Source organism: Hydra vulgaris, chromosome 13, assembly GCF_038396675.1.
Source record: "Hydra vulgaris chromosome 13, alternate assembly HydraT2T_AEP".
NCBI classification, from domain to species: Eukaryota; Metazoa; Cnidaria; class Hydrozoa; order Anthoathecata; family Hydridae; genus Hydra; species Hydra vulgaris.
This window is the reverse complement of record NC_088932.1, coordinates 47,216,147-47,240,000: the sequence shown is the minus strand read 5'-3', so window position 1 is coordinate 47,240,000 and position 23,854 is coordinate 47,216,147. Positions and strand designations below refer to the sequence as shown.

At 28.1% G+C, this 23,854-nt stretch overlaps 1 protein-coding gene and 1 non-coding gene across 3 annotated transcripts in view; both read right to left on the bottom strand.

Annotated features, from left to right (window-relative positions):
* The window catches only part of LOC100211694 (uncharacterized), a 127,018-nt gene extending 123,866 nt beyond the window's left edge, over positions 1–3,152 (bottom strand). Inside the window, exon 1 of the mRNA XM_065816387.1 lies at positions 2,047–3,152. Coding sequence (XP_065672459.1) covers positions 2,047–2,874 — 828 coding nt within the window. The 5' untranslated portion in view covers positions 2,875–3,152. The remainder of the gene's footprint in view (positions 1–2,046) is intronic.
* Positions 3,153–8,058: 4,906 nt separating this feature from the next.
* Positions 8,059–12,451, bottom strand: LOC136072295 (uncharacterized). Of its 2 annotated transcripts, XR_010642922.1 has the most exons (4): positions 12,161–12,451; positions 10,423–12,043; positions 9,342–9,416; positions 8,059–8,276 (listed from the first exon to the last, which is right to left on the bottom strand). It is a non-coding gene; the product is annotated as an uncharacterized LOC136072295 (transcript). The 2 variants fall into 2 exon arrangements; XR_010642921.1 differs by lacking the exon at positions 8,059–8,276 and having other exon boundaries at positions 9,098–9,416.
* Between the last annotated feature and the right edge of the window lie 11,403 nt (positions 12,452–23,854).

Here is a 23,854-nt window from a genome sequence, read left to right as displayed (position 1 = left end):
CTATAGTTTGTTGTCTTTGGGAAGAGCGGAAGGAAAAAAGTGATTCTTACGCCAACACATACGTCACTTTTAAATACTTTTGACTTTCGTCCAACATTTGCGTGTTGGACCAAAGTAAAAACTATTAATTTAATTACAAATAAATCGTTTTTAAAAAAAACCACAAAAACGCAAATTTAATTGACCAGAATGTTTTAAAAACATTCTGTATGTTTTTAACAATATAAACAATGTTTTTATTTTTATTTTTTTTTAATAAACTGTTTTTATTTTTAATTTTTTTAATAAAATGTTTTTATTTTTATTTTTTTTACTGTAAATCATGCGCGGAGTGTTGTTACATCGACTATCTTATAGCCTGACTCGCAAGGGAGTGCTGCTACATCGACTGACAAATAGCCTGACTCGCAAGGGAGAGCTGCTACATCGACTGACTAATAGCCTGACCCGCAAGGGAGTGCTGCTACATCTACTATCTTTTAGCCTGACCCGCAAGGGAGTGTTGCTATATCGACTGAGGGTTGGGGCAGGCAGCCTATCAATTAATAAAAAAAAATAATTCCGGTCTTGCATTTTAATTTTTACTTTTTGTCAACGAAATATGGAAAAAACTTTCGGACAACATCTACGGGTTGCATATATATATATATATATATATATATATATATATATATATATATATATATATATATATATACATATATATATATACATATATACATATATATATATACATATATATATATATATATATATACATATATATATATATATATATATATATATATATATATATATATATATATATATATATATATATATATATATATAATATATATATATATATATATATATATATAGAACCCTTATACGTTGTCCGAAAGTTTTTTCCATATTTTGCTGACAAAAAATAAAAATTAAAATGCAAGACTGGAATTTTTTTTTTATTAATTGATAGACTGCCTGCCCCAACCAAACCCTCAGTCGATGTAGCAGCACTCCCTTGCGGGTCAGGCTAAAAGATAGTAGATGTAGCAGCACTCCCATGCGGGTCAGGCTAATTGTCAGTCAATGTAGCAGCACTCCCTTGCGAGTCAGGCTATTTGTCAGTCGATGTAGCAGCACTCCCTTGCGAGTCAGGCTATAAGATAGTCGATGTAGCAACACTTCGCGCATGATTTACAGTAAAAAAAATTTAAAATAAAAACATTTTGTTAACAAAATTAAAAATAAAAACATTTTATTAAAAAAAATAAAAACATTGTTTATATTGTTAAAAACATTCAGAATGTTTTTAAAAACATTCTGGTCAATTAAATTTGCGTTTTTGTGGTTTTTTTAAAAAACAATTTATTTGTAATTAAATTAATGGTTTTTACTTTCGTCCAACACGCAAATTTTGGACGAAAGTCAAAAGTAATTAAAAGTGATGTATATGTTGGCGTAAGAATCACTTTTTTCCATCCGCTCTTCCCAAAGACAACAAACTATAGACCTATATATATATATATATATATATATATATATATATATATGTATATATATATATATATATATATATATATATATATATATATATATATATATATATATATATATATATTGATTATTTTTTAGTTTCGATGTATGGCGGGTGGGGAAAATAACCAACAATTAATAAATGTCTCCTCTCGTCAATTAAGTAGCTAAGTATCTAAGAGTAACCAAAAGAAAATATTATTATTTTATTTTTTTATTCTTATAATGGCTATATTTATTTTACTTAAAACTATTTTTATTCTAATAATCAGAAACATTTAGTTGGTAAATAAACAACTCCAACTTTCTGTTTTTCAATGTATTCAAATTTTTAGTTTAGTTTGCAATTCTTGCCAATTAAATCTGATAGGCCAGAATTGATATAAAGAGATCAAAACACATTTTTTCTAAAAATAGACAATAATTGATTGTTGATCAGCAGTTATTTTCAGCACTGATTTTTTATTAAGTGACATATTTCATTTCCTTTGATGAAAAAAAAATCACAAGTCAAAAAATTAATTTTACCTTTCCTTGTAGTCTAATGATATCATTTATAGCGGGAATATCAGTTTCTTGTCTTATTTTTCTGCTTTCAAATGGAGATAAATCTGCAACACAGGAAACGTTATAAAAAACACAAAGTTCTTTCACAATTTCAGCAACTTTGACCAAATCATTTCTTCTGCAAATCTTATTTTGAATTTGTAAGACCTTTTGATCGATTTCATCTAAAGTCGGTCTTTCTCTACCAGACAAAGCTCTGCAATGTGGTACACCAAAAGAGAGCATAGAATGAAAGTACCCATTTTTATCACCAACTCGATAAACATCTACATCTCTTGTAACATTTCCTAGCAAAGTCAACTCTGTTTGCAGTGGATAATTATAAGGAAGATCCAGTTTTTCAAGTAAGCCTATCAACTCATTCATTAAGGTTATATACAGAAAACTAACATCCTTGGTTTCTATAACTTCAACAGTTAATGTACTAGCTTTTTTAGATAACTTTAAAAAATCACCACAAAATTGTTGAATAAAGAGCTCTGAGAGCTGTATATCAGAATTTACTTTTAAAAAAAAATACTTTAAAACATTATCCTTAAAAAAATTTTCTCTAAACATTTCTTTATAAAATAATTTTAACTCTTCAACTTTTAATTTTTTTCCTTTGTGAAAGTAAAATAAAGCAGCAATTCGCACTTTACAGTAGGCTATATGTACTTTTTGAAAACTGTTACACAGCCCAGAAGAGTCAGAATGAAGAAGTGTATTTGTACCCTGTTTAGTAGATTCACATTTGCTAAGATCCATTTCAGAAGATTTATTTTTGCTTATATTCTGTTCTGAAGACATATTAATTTGTTTATTATTTTCAATCGAATTATTACCATTTGATAAATTAGCAGACTTAGTGGAAGATACAGCAGAAGTTTCACTATTGCCAGATATTACACAACTGGAAGTCACAGTTTTAGACTTACTTAATCGATTTTTGAAAACATTTCAGGTTTTTTGCATTATTTCCGAGAAGCCAATTCCTTAACGGTTCCGATTTGCATATTTGAAACCTTCTTCTATAGGCTAAAAATTGGCAGAGATATGCGCAATCTGATTCGCTGATTTTGAAAGAGAGGCTATTGCGCATATGTTTTAATCCAAATAATGTCAAAAAACGTATTGAATAATGAAAGTGAAACGAGTAATTGCACAAAAAACCAAATAATAATTCGAAAAAAGTATGTTTTTTCTATCCGACTTTGTACAACATAGTACTTTTACTTTTACAAAACTTCCTAACTCAAAACATCCATGATTTTCAAAATCATATCTTAAAATTAAAGATTTAAAATTTTTTAAGACAAGCATTGTAAAAAACCATAAATCAGATGGTAAAACTTGACTATACTGTGATTCTCATACGATAGATTTTTCAAAACAGTTTTAAAGTTTACCTACTAACATCAATAGAATATTATTAACTTGGTATAATTTTGTTCAAAATAAGTTCCCATTAATCCTATCATTTAGCAAGAAAAAAAATTGGGATAAAATTACCTAATTTCTTTTCAGAACTTCACACTTATTACTCCCATATATAAATTATATACATCACTAAAACATTTTAAGTTTGAGAATATAATAACACTCTCAAATTAAAAGCAACTGTAAGCAAGAACTTATTTAGATTGCCTTAGGTAATATATAGTAATAAAAGATTACAAACCATTGTATCATAATAAGCTATGAAAAAAATCTTTAACCTGATGTCCACAAGTGTGTTTTGATTAGTAAACTGATTACCAAAAGCAATAACTCTCAACTTACTACACCTTTATGAAAAACATAGAGTAGTAAGAAAAGTTAGAAAAGGTAAAGAAAAATTACAAAGATACAAGTTTATGCTGTTGTTTATTTCAATTTAAAATGTAAAGCACATGTTTGTTGATATATAGCTTTTAAACTAGACAAAGTATTGGTTATTGTATTCTATAATTGTTAAAAAGTGCTTACCCTTTAATAGCAACTGACGGTAAATAATATTAAATAAAGCAACAAACTTTGATAAATTTTATATCTATAATGCTGAAAATTTATTTTACATTATATACTCCTGATGAAAAAAAAATGTCTGCTCTAGAAAAATGAAAAAAACTTATATAAAATGTATTCCATATTTCCAAATTTTATAAATAGTTTCATTATGTAATTTTTGGTATAACCAATAAAAACAAGTGTGCTTTTTTTAAATTTCTGTGAATACCTCTTGTATAATAATATTAAAATAGAGATGTGTAATGTTTTATTTTGAAGTAATATTAATAAATTTTTTTTGAAAAGTTTATTACAATAATTGCCATAATTCACCTTTATTTGGTGACACTTTTTGACTTCAATACTCTTTGCTAGCTTGTAATAAAGCTTATAAAATATTGACGTACTCCTTATCAGTCTTCTTAAACATTAGGTTAAACAGCAACTTCTTAAGAGTTTGTAGATTTATATGGAACATGTAAGCTAGTTTTGCAAAACATCTGTAAAAATTTTCTTTTTCCAAAAACTTAAATGTTAAACACTTAATAATTAACAAGTTGGTATAAAGATGCAGTAACAAGCTTAGTACAACCTCTGCCTCAGTTTAAAATTTACACTTTGCATACTTTAAGTACTTTACCAGTAGTCAACTGCATATAAAGTTTGTATCGAGCATGCTATATAGACCATGGAAATTACATTTGACAAGAAACACATTTAGAAATCTTGCAAAATTTTTTTTTTTTTTTTTGGTGATGATTTTATTGTTTTTTCTACTTTCCTTTTTTCTCATTAAAACGTTTAATTTTAACCACTTAGCTTGTTTTTTTATTAATCTTTTTTTTTTTAATTTTTACAATAAAAATAATGCCACAACCATTTGCATTTTTTTGATGCCATAATCCACTTTTATTTGGTTAACTTATTTGACTTCAATACTTTTTTTTGCTTTTAATTTAAAAACTCTAATGTTATAATTGTAATTAACATATAAATCAATTTATAAATAAAGTTCTTCACCAGTAGTCTAGTAAAACTGCATATAATTTTTGTATGCAAAAGTACTTCACCATTAGTCTCGTACAACTGTTTATAAACTTTGTATTTGATTATGCTTCAAGGCCAATGACATATTTTTCGAGAAACAAATCTGTAGATCGTTTCGAATTTACTTCAACACATACATTTTCTTACATTTCTTTAAATTAACAACAGATAAAATCTCCATCACCAAGATAAACTTTATTGAAACTTTGAGATTTTTATTAGTGAAAATTCTCTTGTACAAATAGATTTTGATACCTTTTAAATACTTTGAAGAGTAATAAAATAAATTGAATTTCCTGTGTTGTTAGTAACACGAGACGTGTATTGATTAACTTTACTTTGAAATTTATTCCAAAATTTGGTTGTTTTGATTTTAATTATATTTTCGACAGACGCACTTGCCTCCCTTTCAAAATCAGCGAATCAGATTGCTCATATTTTTGCCTATTCTGAGGCTCAAAATATAGGGCTTCAAAATATGCTTACGGTTTGCCCAGGTATATAAATATAGGGTAATTCCGTGTCAAAACGACAACAAAAATTCAAAAAAATAACCCACTATCTCTAAATGACTTAACTTTTGCAACAAAGATACTTAACTACGCTAGAAAGAATTCCCCAAAGTCGTTTTAAACTAATCGGAATATTTTAGAAGTTATGCTCGTTTGAAATTCAAAACTTAGTAACATTTTTACTTATCATGCTCCCCTAGCAACGTCCTTAGTAACAAGTAAATGTCGATACATACGTTGTTACCTTAACTATATTATTTAATCAATTGAAACTTTCCACATATTATTAGATGCTAAAGCATAAAATTATACTAAGAAATAATAATATTTTATATTTATTAATAAATCAATAAGAGTAAATCGGCGTTTTTAATAAAATTTTAAGGTAAACATGCTTACTATAAGAAGAATTACAGAAAAGATTATGACCTATATATTTCCAAACTTCATATTCTAAGTTTATATAAATATCTTTAAAAAAAAAAAACTGAGCTGTTTTTTGACTTACTAATCTAAAAAATTTAATTTTTATTTTTGATTGAAAGTATATTGAGATTGAGACAGAAGATTGATAGGTATTTATGTTTAGGCACAACCAGAAAATAAGAGTTCTTACTTATGTGTAAAACTACACTATGCATATTTAATAAAATCAATTAAAAATATTTAAATATTAAAAACAGGTATTTTCACTCAGAGCTAGTCAAAAAATAAGAGGTATTTTCACTTAGGTGTAAAACTGCAATATCCATGACATGCATGTCCATAAATAAGCTCAATAAATATCAAAACACGTTTCTTTGAATTGCATGTTTTTGTGAATTGACAAATTTTTATACAAATTATTGTACTTCAAATTTTCCTTTGTTTTCTTTGAACGGTAAAACAAAACAAAATTAGGTAATTATTTTTAACAAATGCAAAATATTGTCATATACATATCATAGACATACGCAAACTGTCGATTCTACATAATAATTGGTAAAAAGAAGCAAGCAAATATCTTTTAAGATTCAAGGGTCATGTTGGTGCATAAATTTAAATTCCACATCAACTTTGCACATCACCTTGCAATCTCACAATTTTTAAACTTGGCATTTTAAACTATAAACTAGGCATAGTGTTATCACTGCAGTGTTTCATCTTAATTCATTTTGACATACAGGAATGAATTCATGAAAGTCTCTTGTTTCTGGTATTGTTTTTACATTTTTAAATCGTTCAGATTGTAATAATCTTGTTTCTACTAAACTTTCACGTGAAATAAAAATAAAGTTTATACCTTTGATGTTGTTAGTGCAATATGTAAACATATTATGTGAGTTTAATATTTGATTTGTAAAAACTCTCTGCAAACTAGCATTAGCTACAAGCCGTTTAACTGTTCCTCCAATACCATCACAAGGTTGCTTTTCATGACTGGTTGCAAAGAAAACCCATTTTGCATCTATTTCAAAGTCTGGTTTATAGGTTAAAAATATTAGTGCAGTTTTTATATTGAGATGAACAGCCATGAGAAAAGTAGATCAAGTTTACAATGCTGGGTATCTTTTGTTTCAGGTTATTGATAATTGATTTTTGTACCTCATAAACCATTGGTACATCATGATTTTTATCATTTGATATAATGCAAAATGAAATGGAATGCAACACTTGATTTTCTTTATAGTATACAACTACTAGATGAAGTGTGCACTGAAGATTATTCCAATGGAAACCTTGTACTTCATCCTGCACAACAAAACTATAGTTTTCTGCAAAATCTCCTAGAACTTAAATAATCTGAATATTTAAAAAATCTCTTAAGATTTTTTAAATATTCAGATTGGCATCTAGAAATATACAAATACGCTGTTAGCTTGATTTGTTTTTCCATCACCATATTTACATAATCTGGTATGCTTACAAGCTGTATAACTAAATTTGATCTATCAGTAGTAACCCCCCAGATAGCACATAGGCGTTGGCCCAAGGTCGGATCAACGTCGAAAAATTCGTTGGCCGATGGTCGGCAACCGACATCGAGCCAACGTGGATTTGATAGTCGGCGCGACATCGCAACCAACCATTGGGCTAACGTTGGCCCAACGTCGGATTTCGACGTTAGGCGAGCGTCGCATGCTGACGTAGGTCCAACGTATAACTTAAATAATATTAGTTTAACTTGTTTGCAAAAACTTTGATTTTGATTCAAAAAGTGTGCTCATCTTTTCAATCAAAAAGAAAGCTTTTGCAATCCAATTAAAACTATTTATTTGACTTAAGTGTAACTTTTTTCAACTTAAGGGTAACTATTTCTTTAAATAAAGCGTAACTATTTCTTTGTAATGTTGAACAAAATGTAATGTCCAAATAAGTTTGAATAAAATTTGACGCTGATGAACGAAAATAAAACATTGATTAATGAACCAATTTAAATTACACAAATACTTAGAGAAAATTAATATTTGTTGTAATAAACAATATAATTATGTCAAAATATTTGTACACATGTTCTAACAAAATAATGTTCTTCTCGACTGCTAAGCATCTTTACAAATCTTGCATCTTTACTTCTCTTGAGACTAACAACAACGTTCGAATGCTCCTCGTTATAAAATTTGGTAGAAATCTTTGAATTTGCATCTTTCGTTTGATGAGCTTTAGGCGTTGCCATAACTACTGCTGAAATTATAGGTATTCATATATTTTTGTGTTTATATATATTTTTACCAAACACTTATCAGTTTTTATTTTTTTACACAAAGTTTCGTCAATAAAGACTGTTCAGAAATCTGGAGGGGGAGGAGAGTATGTATGTATGTATGTATGTATGTATGTATGTATGTATGTATGTATGTATGTATGTATGTATGTATGTATATATATATATATATATATATATGTATATATATATATACATATATGTATATACATATATGTATATACATATATATATATATATATATATACATATATATATACATATATGTATATACATATATATATACATATATGTATATATATATACATATATATAGACACACACACATTAAATATAAAATATATATTTAAGTAATAAAATAGTTAATAACAAACATATGTTAAATATAAGCACAATATACAAATAAAATGTCCATAAATAAGAACATAAAATATTTTTTTTGATATATTACCTGCAAAAACATGGCGACAAAATAAATTTTTTTTAAATAATTACTACATTTGTTGATATTTCGCTTTCATTTTTTGATACCACATCTAAACAAAAAATTATTGAAAACTATTAAAATAGTATCAGTATTTTACTGCAAAAACTAGAAGTAATATGCTTCAAAATTCTCATATACAAATAATATATGAATTCCAATCACCATTAAAATGCTGCAAATGCATATAAAATACATTACCATATCCCTCTTTAACAGCTGTTAAAGAGGAATATGGTAACAAATGACGAATTACAAAACAAATGCTTCACTAGACGTAACTGAAAAAAAATTAAACTAAAGTTTCATTCAGTAAATAATGACACGTGTTAGTAAATAAGAATGAAACAATGAAAAATCAAAACATACGAAAGAAACATACTATACAGAGACAAGAAGTTATATAATATATTATAATTTTAAAAAAAGTAAAAAAATGGTAAGCACGGAAAGTACGGTCTTAGTAACAAAAGAAGTGCTCCAACAGCTACCAAAGAAATTTTAAAATTAACACACCACTCAGCTAAAGATGTGATAATACCTTTTTCATCAGGATTGCTATCCAGATCACTTTCATTTTCACTCTTCTTCTGTTTGTTGCAAAGGAAGCAGCCTTCTAAACAATTATCAGTTAAATTATAACGTATAATATTAGTAGCATAATATTATTAATCATTGTTACTACAAAAAAACTTGACTACTTTAAAAATTAGAAGAGCAAGAGGGGATTTGATTTGATTTTATAAAATAAGTAAAAATATGGATAAAGTTAAATGGAATCATCCTCCTAAAATAATTAAATATGCAATAACAAAAGGTCATACTCAGAAAATGCAAAAGCAATTCACACATTCTACCGCATTCTACCAGATTTAACTTCTACACAAACAGAACAGTGAACAATTGGAATAATTAAACAGGAGAGATAATCAACTCTGATAATGTGAATGTCTTCAAAAACAAATTTGATCGTTTCAAAAACAAACAAAAGAAAATAAAAAAAAATAATGAAAAAATGAAAAATAAAAAATAAGCACTTTTCCAAAAGCCGTCAAAGTTTAACATTTACAGATGTTAGATTCACCACATTGTATGTGTACAGCAAAAAAAAAAATTATTATTATTTTTATTGTTATTATTATAACATTCTAGCATTTCACATCTTTACCAGTTTTACATCTTATTATAAATATATAAATACAGTAAATTACTTAAAGTTTTTAAGAACATTAAGAAATTTACTTTCAATATTGATTAGCCCAAATATTGATTCATCAATTCAATTCAATTTTAATTAAGAAATATATATCTTTTGAATAAAATAAAAACGTAAGAGCATAAAATGAAGTCTTAATGCATGATATGGTAGCCTAATAGAAGCCTTTTTGCACAATTTTGTAGATTCTCCTGCAATCAGTGCTGCTCTGAGGAGAATTTGGTGAAGCAGCACAAACTTCGTTCAGGCCATGATAATAAATGGGGTACTCAAATTCTTAATATAAAATTTAAAAATTCTACTATCTTTAATGTAATATAGACAAGTTTATTTACAAATTATGCAGCTACATAATTAGTAAACTACTAGTTTAAAGCTAAATAAACACAAAAATGAAAATAAATACCTGTATCTCTCTAGCCAACTGGATTCTAACAAAGGGGATTTTTTTTAAACACCACTTCTTCGCGTGATTCAATCTTTTTTGATTCTTTCAATACCACTTCTTCTCGTGGTTCAACCTTTCTGAGTTCTTTAACGACTACTTTTTCTCGTGCTTCAGTCTTTATTGATTCTTTTTATACCATTTTTTTTTTCGTGATTCAACCTTTCCGAGTTCTATAACGACCACTTCTTCTCGTGATTTAATCTGTTTGTTTTAGAATAATTTCTTTACAACTTCTTTGCATAACCCACAGCTAACTAAAAACGGGATTTTATTAAGAATGGCCGAAATTTTTTTCACCGCTAAAACCTGTAACACACTGAACGTATTCAAAAAAGCAAAAATTCAGTCGTATTCCGACGTTGGCCCGACTTTGGTTCTACGTTATCACTTGAGTGATAAAATAAACCAACGCTTCCGACGTTGTGCCAACGTTGGCCCAATGTATGTGTGCTAGCTGGGCCATTGGTTAAATTCGATAGTATCTTCTTCCTCAAACTGGCTTATTAGTTCGAATAGCTTTTCTTCTAATTTAGATGTATTTTTTGGACATTGTGTACATCGATGTAACATGCATTCTTTGTTTTACATATCATAAACAATAAATTTATAAAGTTCATGGTAATCAATTTTAATGGGTAGGAGAATTAACTTCATGTTTTGATGGTAGATACAAACGCACACAGAATGGGTTCCTGATGAGTTGGACAAAACACACCATTTAGGTCTTAAAACACAAAACTTGAAAAAACCTAACTTTACATGTGGATATAGAATTTTAAATGAGACAAATATCTATTTTAAGCTTGATAAAAGTACTTCCTTTTGCATATGGACTTTCCAACTAACACTTACAAAATCCTTTTGATCAGGCATCTGGCAAGAGTTTTCACCATCTTCATAAAAATTTTTCACTAAAGTAATTATTTGATCAGGCAGCATTTTACCTCACTTAATTTGTGGAACTGCAAAAACTCCTTCCTTCTTTACTAAAGATTTAGATTTTATTATTAGATACTTTGAAACACTAAAATACTCACTAGCTGCTTCAATTGACCATTCTTGTGGGCACAAAGTCAATACTTGAATTTTGTCCCTAAATGAACAGCATTTTTCAAGTTTATCTTTTATCAAAGCTAACATTTTTTCGCACTGAACAACTTTTTTTTTTAAATCAAGAATATATTCATTATCGAAAACTTCAACTTCTGTCAATGGAATTTTTAAAGAACTTGATAACTTTTCTTTATAAACTGTGGTAATAGTTTCATTTTTTTTTCCCCAATTCATGATTCGCAAATGGCTTTCCATGAAGCTTGACTGGTGACACGCAAATTATTCTGAGACAATCAGAAAGTTCTTGTCTGTTTTTATTTATATCAGCTTCTTGTTGAACGTTAAATACAGTTTCTTTATTTATACTTTCGTTTATGTAATCTTCAGCAATATCAATGTTATCAGTATTAATTTCAGTGGAAAGCTTTCAATTTGACTAAGCAATTTGTACAAATTTTTTGACCAGGTACATTATTGAACCTGTTGTTTAAAGATATGGTTTTTAACGTGACTTCTCTGAGAGATGCTAAATTAAAAAATATAACTTAATAAAATAAAATGTGCCTAGTATTAATAAACATAAAGAACTTAAAATTATGACAAAGTAGCATTTATAAAAAACGTTATGACAAGCTTTACTAACCTTTACTAGGCTTTACTGATCCTAACAGCGGATCACAGCATTTATTCTGAAACACCAGGAACTTCTCAAGATAGAACTTTTGATGATGAAAACATAACTCAATAATCAAAACAGGAGAAACACCAGTCCTCAGTGAGACTAAATTTTGCTCATCTGGGGCTAAATCTTGAAAAAAGTTTATTCAAATGTGGTTTGTAAACGTTAACTTGTGACAATTTGATTTTAGAATCAATCCAACTGAACATTGTGATGTTCCAGCCATTATAAAAATATTTCATTTCAATATTTTATTTTTCTAAAACCAACATTAGATAAATAATAATTTCTCATATGAGTATTATAATCAAAACTCAAATATTAGAACCAATTGCTCCATTTAATTAATTAAAGAAGAAACCAGAAATTCATTTTTAGTTTAAACTAAATAAGTGTAATCATAGCTATGATTACATTTATTTAGTTAAAATAAAATTTAGTTAGAATAATTTTAGTTAAAATAATTTAGTTAAAATAATTTAGTTTAAATAAAACATTTAGTTAAAATAAAAATGAATTTTTGGTTTCTTGTTTAATTAATTAAATGGAGCAATTGGTTTTAACATTTGAGTAATAATAATAATACTTATGTGAGAAATTATTTTTTTTTGTGAGAAATTATTTTAGTTATAATCTCTATATGGAGATTATAACCAAAACGGTAAATAAAAATGCAAAAAAAAATTGCAAAAATAAAACAATTTTAAAATAAATATGTGCATTAAAAAAACAGTGAAATAATTTATGCCTCTTACAGGTATTTATATATAAACTATTTTTGTAAAGATTTAAAATAAAAAGATCAATACCTTTTCTGCAAATAATCTTAAACTAGACATGTTTGCTGAAAAATTATTGTTAAAAAACCGGTTTGCATTTCATAGTTTTTAATCAAATATAAGATCTAATAACTTTAAGCAATGATTTTTGATTTCTTTCTTCAAAAGCTTCTATACCTATTAAATTTTGTAAACGTATGGTCAATGTAACTGTGTATACTTTAACATTTTAGTGTTGCCTCCCACCATACTTACCAGACTTAGCTCCATCCGGTTATTGGCTATTCGACTTGATAAAAAAAAATCTTGATGACGATACTGACGTTGAAAGTCAAAAAACTCGCATAACGGAGCTACTTCAAAGTATACCCAAAGAAGAGTATAAAAAAACGTTTGACAAATGGCTTGAAAGGATGCAACTTTGTATAGATAACGATGGACATTATTTTGAACATTTGATAAAATAATATTTAAAAAAACTATTCTTTTTTTTTTTTAATAGGGGAGTTCAACGAACTTTCCTAACGACCTAAGTAAAATAATGAAATGGGCTCCAAATTATTTTTGATTATTCCTAATGACACTATTATCTGCATTTTGTGGCAAAAATCAAGTATTTCTGAGATAGTGGGTTATTTCAATTTGTTGTTTTGATATGGTATTACCCTGTAAGTGTATTTACTGGGTGTACGTACTTACGGGTGCATACAGCAATTGCACCGGTGTAGTATGAGATTTTTCCTCCCGCGTTTTTTTTTTTTTTTTTTTTTTGCTCCTGCGCGTTTTTTTTTTTAACGTTCCCGCGTTTTATTTTACCGAGTAAAAATCTAATACTTAATTTTTACTCAGTAAAGATCTCAAGTTAAATTTTTACTTCCTATTAGGAGATTTTTACTCGCATAAAATGTTTTTCGGCAAAATGTGTTTTGCAACTTTTTGCGTTGCACTTTGAAAGTTTTTTGTAAGGTATAAAAGATTGCGGATTTTTGAAAATCAATAAAGAAGCGATTCCGTTTTATATGAACATTATTTATAAAAAAAGTAAAACTGATCAATTGATAAAATCAATTTTAAACAAACAAAATGTACGCTTTTAAACCTTTGTTTGAAACTTTGCACAACTATTACAGTTACATACCGGTAAGTTAAACACCGGTTAACTCGAATTTTTGTTATCTCGAACTGTTTGTTAATATATATATAAAAAACAATTTTTTGTCCTAAGTTGTTATTACTTTTTTTTTTTTTTTTTTTTTTTTTTTTCTTTGTAAATTTTCAACTTGCAAAAACACGCCCGCGCGTTACAATAACCACGAACGTTATATCGTTTCATTTGGTTCCTTGAACGTTTCATTTGATTCCTTGAAATCATCTAATTGATTACTATCAAAATTCCCCTGTAATGTTGAACCTCGGATAACTCTAACTTTGTAAAACCGAACCATTTTTTTTTTTTCTCCTTTCAGCAAGTTTCTTCGATTAACTCAAATTTCCGTATGGGAAATCAAAATAACTTAATTATTTTTTTAGAAGTCATTTCATTTAGGGTAGAGTAGGACATATCGGAACACTTAAGAAACAAATGCTAGTTGCAGATAAACTAATCATTGTTAAATCATAACTTTCATAATATCCAATAACTCATTCGTATAAGAAAACGGAAAAACAAAAAACAATTTCTAAAACTAAGCTGACAACCAAAGTAACAAAACTCTAGACTAGCAAAACTTCTATATTTTGCAAATGAGTGGGGCGAAGTGGGACTAAAAAAAGAACAGTTATTCGTTCATTGTAAAGCTTTAAAAGTGATAAAAAATGAAGGCATTTTATCATTTAAATTTGTTCAGACATTAAAATCTTAAACAAGTAACATGCCCATACAAATTACACGTCCATACACCCATACACCACAACAAAAAAATGACAATTAAAAAAAAAGGTTATGTATTTTATTATAAAATACTCGTAAACAAACAAACTTAAGAAACTGTTCTTAAATTTAAGTTGGGCAAAATTAGTATATATTATTAAATTGGTAAGTACTACTAAATCTAAAATTTAACAAAATATATTATGGATTACATATATCACACAAAGAATATCCTGAAACTATTTGGCATCATTTTTGATGAGCTGACATATTAGCAATATGCCAATGTAGAACAAATTTAAACATGCCATATGTATCAGTAGCGTTTCAAAATCTAAGTTCCTTTTCATTTACAGCTTAAACTGTATTTCATTCCATTTTGGATAGTTGATCTTTCTTATATAATTTCTTACCATGGTTGTTTACATTGAACTCAATTAATAATCAAAGTTAAGTTATAAAAAGAACGATTCCTTTGAATTTATTACTTATATTGTTTTTCTAAATAATGAAAATAATATTTTAGATTAAAAATAAAGTCATCAAACAATAAACAATATGGTATTAATATGGTCAGTTATATGAATAACTTGTTGTCCCAATTTGCCCCACAAAAGTCATTTTACTGAAGTTAAAACTATACAAAAAGTTCAATTTTAGATATTTTTTAAAACCAGATTCTAAAAGAGGATAAAAAATACTGTCTGAAAAGCATAAACGTTTTATAAATAGAGCAAATTAGCAATAATTCAAAATAAATTTTTTGTCGTTGTATCGCTGTATCGAAAATACGCAAATTTTGTTTTACGCAAACTTACTGATGTATTTTGGTACTTTTAATGCATTTCGGTACTAATAAAATTAATTTTGTTTTACGATAATGAAGCACAATAATTTAAAATGTTTTATCAAATAAAAAATTTTGGAAAAAAAAAATTTTTTAACTGAGATATAAAGCTTCAGACACAACTGTCCCGTTATGCCCCACTATCCCGATATGCCCCGCTCTACCCTAAAAAGGTAACAGTAGCCTCATATTTTCTATATTTTTTGTTGCATTTAGGTCTAAATATAAAATATCTTTATCAGACGTAAAATAATGCTATAATAAAACTGTTACACAATAAATCATAATAAAATACTGTTAAAAAGCAATTATTTTTATAGTTTAAAGATGCAATTTTATTACCAAATAATATAGAAATCATTGTGCTGCTAAACATTTTTTAAACGTAATTTTTTGAGTGTACAGAGTAAATACGACTTCTAATGTAGATATAATCCAATGTGCTTCAATAATGAGAGCAGATATCCAGGTATACTGTAAGCATGGGGCGAAAAATAAATACGATGATTGAAATTACAAAACAATATTTAAAACTCGTAAAATAAATACATAAGTAAGTGCCCAAGATTAAATAGAATGCCGCATCAAAGTGGATTTAAGTTGAATTGTCAAGAATTATATAATAATCACTTAACTTATTACTATCTATTATTAGGCCGTAAACTGCATGGGTAGATCATCAATTTTGTTTTCGCTCCATATTTGCTGTATACTTGGGTATCTACCACCATAAATGAAGCACATTTAATTTTCTCCGCGTCAGTTTGCCTTTTCAAACATTCTAGTTTTACAAATATGCGTTCAAATTAATATACTTAAATATCCTGTCATTTTATCCTGAATTTCGTTACACATATGGTTAACAACCATATCTCTAATTGGATTATGCTCATCTTCATTTCAGTTATGATAAAAGAAACTGTTATATAAAAGCAGTTTCCATCTCCTTTAATTCTATGAAATCACTTAGGACAAAAAGTTGGGTTGATGTTTCCAACGGCAACATTGTGTTTCCTTACAATTCCAAATTTTCATTCAATTGATTTTTTCATATCAAAAGTTGCACATTTTGATATTTTTTTATTTAAAACATTTACACTACTTTCATGTTGGTATAATCATTTGTGTTGCTTGATTCGACGTCTCAGTTTTGACATTATCAACGTTTGGTAATTCATTAATTGTTTTTAGTTAAATGCTGTCGTTATTTAGGGATTTCTCTTTGTATTAAGGACAAACTTGGTTATACTTTTTTTTCAATATTACATTTTTTTCATTTCTTTAAACTACAGTTATTTGCGCTTGAAATATTAGTTTTCGTGTATGGTCCTATTCATGGCTTCACAAGTTTTCCATCTTATCTGTCATTACGTTAATGATTTCGCTAACACTTTTATTCAAATAACAATTCTTTTCTTTGGATTGACTCTTTTGTCATAGTCTCGTATTTGCCATATTTGTGATTTTTAATGTTTTATTAGGCTTTATCGAAAGCTCACAGTTTCATTTCAGTAATTTTATTAAAAGTATCCTAAACGGTTTTTTTTTTAATCAAGAGCATTCAAGAGCAGCAAACGATGCAATTTGGCCTGACCTTTTTCACGGACCTATTATAAGGTTTTACTTGTATTTACACCAAATAACTTTTCTCTCTCTCTCTCTTTCTCTCTCTCTCTCTCTCTCTCTCTCTCTCTCTCTATATATATATATATATATATATATATATATATATATATATATATATATATATATATATACAAATATATATATATATATATATATATATATATATATATATATTCGTTTATAATATTGATTTTGATATAAGCTCTAATATTTGTTGTTAATTTCCAAGTAAAATTAATTTATAGAAAATAAATAATGAAATAGTATTACAAAATTATAAACGAAATAGGAAAATTAGAAATATAAATAAAATATAATTAGCGTGATTTAGGTTCTTTAAGAATTGTTTTAAAGACATGTACACTATTTTATATCCACTATATATAAAAGAATTTTGATGCAAATATGAAGATTGAAAAAGAGTGCTGAGTGACTATGATGAAACTATGATTGTAGCTGCGACTCAGTATTGTCAAAAATGTGTGCTTCCATTAGATCTTCTAGACATTTTTAATCAAGTAGCCCAATTTTGCACAATGATAAATATAAAAACTCCTTTTAAAATGAAATTTCTAAGAAAGATTGAATAATTTCTATTAGGAAGCGCCATGTTGATAAACTGTTGTTGTGTTTTGGTTGGATTTGATCGCGACGCGAGGTAACTGAATTCCAACGACATTCAAACATCAGCATAACGGTTTTATTTTAATTTTTTTCTAACTAACATTGGAAAAACGTTGTCAACTAACGTCTCGATTATTAGCAACAAAACGACGCTGGATTAATGTTGTTCGTTTATCATTAAGTCAATGTTAGTCATTAAACTAACGTTAGAACAACAACCACAAGCAACCAATGACTGAGTTGGAAATTTGATAATAATAAATAGATTTAAAGAGCAAAAAAGCAACGATTGACTAAGAAAAACAGAAAATAAAAAAATGTAAATTATATAAATCAGGAAAACATGAAAACCGGAGAGATTTGCAAAGCACTATTGTTTGAGGAAAAAAACGTAAATGAAAGTTTTAAAGCATATAGAAATAGTTTCAGTTAAATAATGCAAATTAAAGGAACAATTAGTCACATAAGATTGAGCTTTGGTTGATGGAGTAGGGTAATGATATCTTGCTTGAGCAGCGACTGTAATAGAATTTCTAGAAAGTAAAAAAAAAATGCATTTTCAAGAAAATACAACAGAGACTCAAGCTTAATAACAAGAACACTTTTTAAGATTTTTTTTAAGATTTTTTTTTTAATAACAACTTTGAATTTGTTTAAAGAGAGAGGGTCTCATTTGATGTACAATCTTATATATTACAATAGTATTCAACAATAGTAATAATAAGAATAAAAAAAGGAGATTTGTAAAGGAAGAGTATAAAATCAGGTGGCGGGCATAATAAAGCATGTAACTTTAGCAGATGCTAAAGATGCATCATGGTTGTATAAATGGTTTCTCCGAAAGGTTAGTAGGAAATAATAATCCGAGAAGATATAAGGTTTTGAATCAGTAAGTGTGTTGTAATTCATCGATATAAGAGTATTAACAATACTGCAATAAATATTACCAGTTTTGTTTGAGTTAAATTTCACTAGCTCCAGCAAGCCCCAAATTCCACAGAAAAAAGATTAGATTTAAGATTAGCTACATGTTCTAAGTGATGAAAAAGTGATGAATTTTTGTCAATACTGGGGTAACAAAATGAAACGAAGTGCAAAAAAACTCGATTTTATATACTATCAAGAACCTAAAAGATAAGGTTTTCAGATTGAGGTGTATAAAAAGTTTTTTTACACTTCAATCTGAAAATAATTGATGAATTAAATGGCATTTCAAGGAAATAAGCTTGTTGCTTATCATATTCTGATAATGACTCAGAGACGAAAGATGCAGTTAGAATAATGATTTAGTTTTGATTTAGATAAATCAAACACATTTAAAAAAATCTTTTACATAAACTAATTAGTCTGTTGTTTTTTTTCATTTCGCAAACAACATTTTGGTTAATTTTGAGCAAATTTTGTAAAAATCTGGATACTTTAAGATATTTTAAGACTACTCTGAAAGAGTAGTCTTGAAATATCTAAAAGTATCTCTCGAGCAAACAACAAGTATTCAAGTATTTGAATCCAAAACATAAAGCAACCCAGCTAGCACACATACTTTGGTAAAATGTTTGAACAATCTTACGAGTTGTGTTGACACGCAATCGGTTGCCTTCGTTGTTTTTATATCATTTGGGCTGCAAATGCAACTTTTTAAGCAACAGAAAACCAACGTAGGCACAATTTTTTATTTATAATTCTAAAATTTTACGTTGATTCATCGTTGTATTCTAAGCTGGTTAAAGTCTGTTTTGCTCTGTTTTACATTTTAATTTTCACGGAAGATTTTAACTAAATTATAGAATTAATATAACTTATATTAAACTGCAAAGTTGTCAGTCCTTGGCCTTGGCCTTGCCTGATGGCCAAAAGTGAAGTCATTGGCTTTGGTCTTGGCCTTGAAACTGTTGGCCTTGGCCTTGATTGTTTTGGCCTTGGCCTTCATAAAGAAGTACATGAAATTAAAGAATTATAAGTTTTCATTTTTTATTTTTATGTATTTTTGTTTTCGGCTTTCATAAATATCTCCAAGTATGTTTTCTTATTGACTTTGTAGAATTTTGCGCATAACCTTGGTTTATTTTTACAACACGTGGTTTATTGTCACAGCTATTATTACCTACAGTTTTGTTAACAATTGGCATTAACGTTAGGTAAAAATTTGTAACTTTTTGCCTTGGTCTTGGCCTTGGCCTTGTAATATGTGCCTTTGGCCTTGTTACCAACTTTGTTATATTGTATAAATAGGATCAACGTTGATCCATATACATTGTATAAATATTAGGTTATATACATTAGTTTAACATTGAGTTAACATCTTAATGACAGTCAAGTTTTGCAATGTTTTTACATGCGTTAGACCAATCTAAACTCTAACACAGACAAAAAAAAACTGCGGTTGTCCTTGCTAGATATTTTAATTCTGTTTCCTAGTTGCAACCTTGCAGAAAGATTTACAACTGCTAAATAGGGAATGCAATCTTCTCATCATTTTATACATCAGTGAATAAGCATAATTTACGCTTAAAACAACATTTAATGTCTAAATGTTAAATTCAATTCCTATTCAATGTCATATTTTGTAAAATTTACTTTTAAATATAAGGATGGAGATAAACAATCGAATTTGCTACGATTTACGGATAAAACTAGAGATGCGAAACGAACCGAACCCGAACCGAAGAGAACCGAACTAAAATCTTATCTTCGACAGAAACGAACCGAAGCCGAACTTTAGTTGTTAACATACCGAACCAAACCCGATCTTTAAAACTGTTGGGAACGAACCGAATCAATCCAACTGCCCTTACCCTAACCAAGTCAAATAGAGGCTTGAAAAAGTGAAAATTTTGCAATTCGCACATCACTACGATACATAACATGGTACATAACATAATACATAACCTAATGCATGACATACCACAAGTTTAGAACTATTTTGTTCTATCTCTAATTTTAAGTGTTGGAAGAAAATGTTAGTAATTTTAGTAAGTAATAATTACTTTTAAAATATATTTTATTTTTAAATTTTTTTCTAAACAATTTGTTTAAATCAAAATTATTTAAAGAAATAATAAGTTATTATTTCTTTAAAAACTAAGCTAAAATTTTGAGTAATTTTTACAATTGTCACATGACAATGTTCCAACGTCCCTGATGTATGGTCAATGCTATTTTGTCTTCGGTCAGTCTGTAAGATCATTGGTTCAGACAGTGACAGTACGCGTGATTTGAAGCCAGCTTTTCTGTCCAGCTTGAATGAAAAGTATATTATTCATCCTTTGCACAAGCTATCAACACTTATTGTTGCTTCTTACAAATACTTGTCTTTTGTTAACACAGATGATAGCAATTTTGTTTATTCAGAGATGCGTAGTATGGTGGACAAAATTATTTCTTCTTCACTAAATCAGGTGATACGAAAGGACTTAGACAATACAGATATAGAAAGCTTTAGTGAATGCAGTCATTCAGATCAGTTGCCTCCTTCAAAGAAGAATAAAACTGATCCTGAATTGTATGATTTGCTGGCAGACTTTAAAATAGCTGCCACTCCATTGTCTAACGCCGACAGTAATGACACAAGACATGAACTTGACAAATGCTTGGCACAGCACGTGACAGCGTGTGATGCATTGCAATTCTGGAAAGACAATGACCGTGAACATAAGCTTCCGACGATGGAATTGATTGGTAGAAAGTTGTTGGCTATTCCTGCTACAAGTACTGCCGATGAAAGAGTGTTTTCAGTGTGTGGGGTGACGATGAGTGAGCGCAGGGCTCGCCTAAAACCAGAAATATTGGAAATGCTGATATTTCTCAAATACAACATGCAGCCTTGATTACTACTCTGACAGTAGGCTACTTAAGCTACCGCTATCTGTGTTCAGAAAGTTACTGCGCTAATGTTTTGTGCACTTTAATTGCAGCTGTTAGCAACTACATTGTTATTTGAACTTTTGAAGTTGCAGTATAAAAGCATTGCAAATTGTTTCAAGTTATTTGCAATGCTTTAACTACTTAATATTACTTTAATTTATTTGTGTTTTATCATTGAGGATGTAAAGCTTTGTAACTAATAAAAAAACAGTTGTGTTGATACCGAACCGAACCGAACCCGAATTGTACTTAAGACCGAATTGAACCGAACTCAAGCATTAGATATAACCGAACCGGACCCAAACTTTAAAAAAGGGTTCGATTTCCATCTCTAGATAAAACTTGGTTATTTTTCTTTATAAAATAACTAAATCTTTTAAGATGGCGGAGAAAGTTGAGGAAACTTTTGAGCAGAATAAAATAAAAATATTTGTTAAAACATTTACGAGTAAAGAAACTATTGAAATTTTTGCTACCGCTACTATAAAAGAAGTATGTAGAGTTTCAGCCTTTTCATATTTAAAACAAGAGAGTTTCAAATAGATTATTATTTTCCGTTGGATGTTTTAAAAAATCATTCATTAATATCATAACTATTTTTTATTAGAATCATAATCAATTTCAATTTTTTTAAAATACATTGTTAATTATATCATATATGTTTATAATTTATATATTTACATTGTCCTTAATTTTATGTATTGTTTTAATATTCAGTGAGTTAACAATGAGTAATGTATTGAATTTTATTTTGAATTCATGGCAGGTTTGACTTGATAATTTTTAGTGACGTTTTTACGTAAATCCTAATTGTATTCTTGAAAATTATATTACAACTAAAAAATAAAGCTTGTTATCTGTCAGGATTTTAAGATCAGCAATCAGTTCCCCCTCCTTTTTTTTTTATAATTGATTATGATAGTTTAATCTTGATTATGAATCATGTAAAATAATATATCTTTATGATTTGATTCAGATATATTTAAATATGTACATATATGTAGTTATATGTAATATTTTACGTGTTGTTGATTTAGACTTATTTAAATATGTCCAGTGACAGATCAAGAAATTTTTAATGGAAAGGCGGGGGGGGGGGGGAATGTTGAAATATTTTAATATTTTGTATCTCATTTGCGACTCCAAAAAAAAAAAAAAAAAGAAGACTTCCATTTCTGAGATTTTTTAGGAGTTTTAGATTCTGGTGGTGTTGGGGAAGGGGGGATGCATACCCCTTATACTCCCTGGATCCGTCACTAAAAATGTTTCAACAAGGGTATGATTGAAAGTGATTTTGAGATAACTGAAGCTTTTTTGTCTCACAATTTCTCTAACTCTAGTAGCTCTAACTCAAGCTTTTTCTCTTGAGACTGCTAACTCTTTACATGCTTGATGCATCCTATGAGATTCACTCCCAGTCTCTATCAAAGACCATTGCGCATTATTTTTAAGAGTCATACCTCTTAATCACTGTGTCTAATCATTATATTGTCTGTTCTTTCAAGACACTGAATATCATCAACCTTAATTTAATATGTAATATCATTAACCTTTACTGATAGATGAATATCATCAACCTTAACTAACAGAAAATACTTTATATCTTTAAATGACAGCCCTCAAACAACTAAACTTACAACTCAGCAAACAAATAAACTTACAATATTATGTAGGGTCCGCAAAGCTCAATATTGGATCCTCTAATATTTTATTTATGTTAATGTTCTAAATATAGCATCAATCACCAAGTCTACTCTCATGTTTCTAGACAACACCACTTTATTTTATGCTCACAGTATCATCACTATATATTAGGCAGCACACAAGGAACTAAAACAAATATCAATTTAGGTTAATGCCAACAAATTATTTTTAGACACAGATAAAAGTAAGTTCCTTTTACTCTATTTTAAAATTCTATTTAAAAGTTTCAATATATTCCTGCATATTTACTGATGTTTTTGTAAACAGTATCGAAATTGAGCGCTTGTTCAAACAAATTTCTTTACATTTTAATAGGTGAAAACTTATCCTGGAGAGATGATATT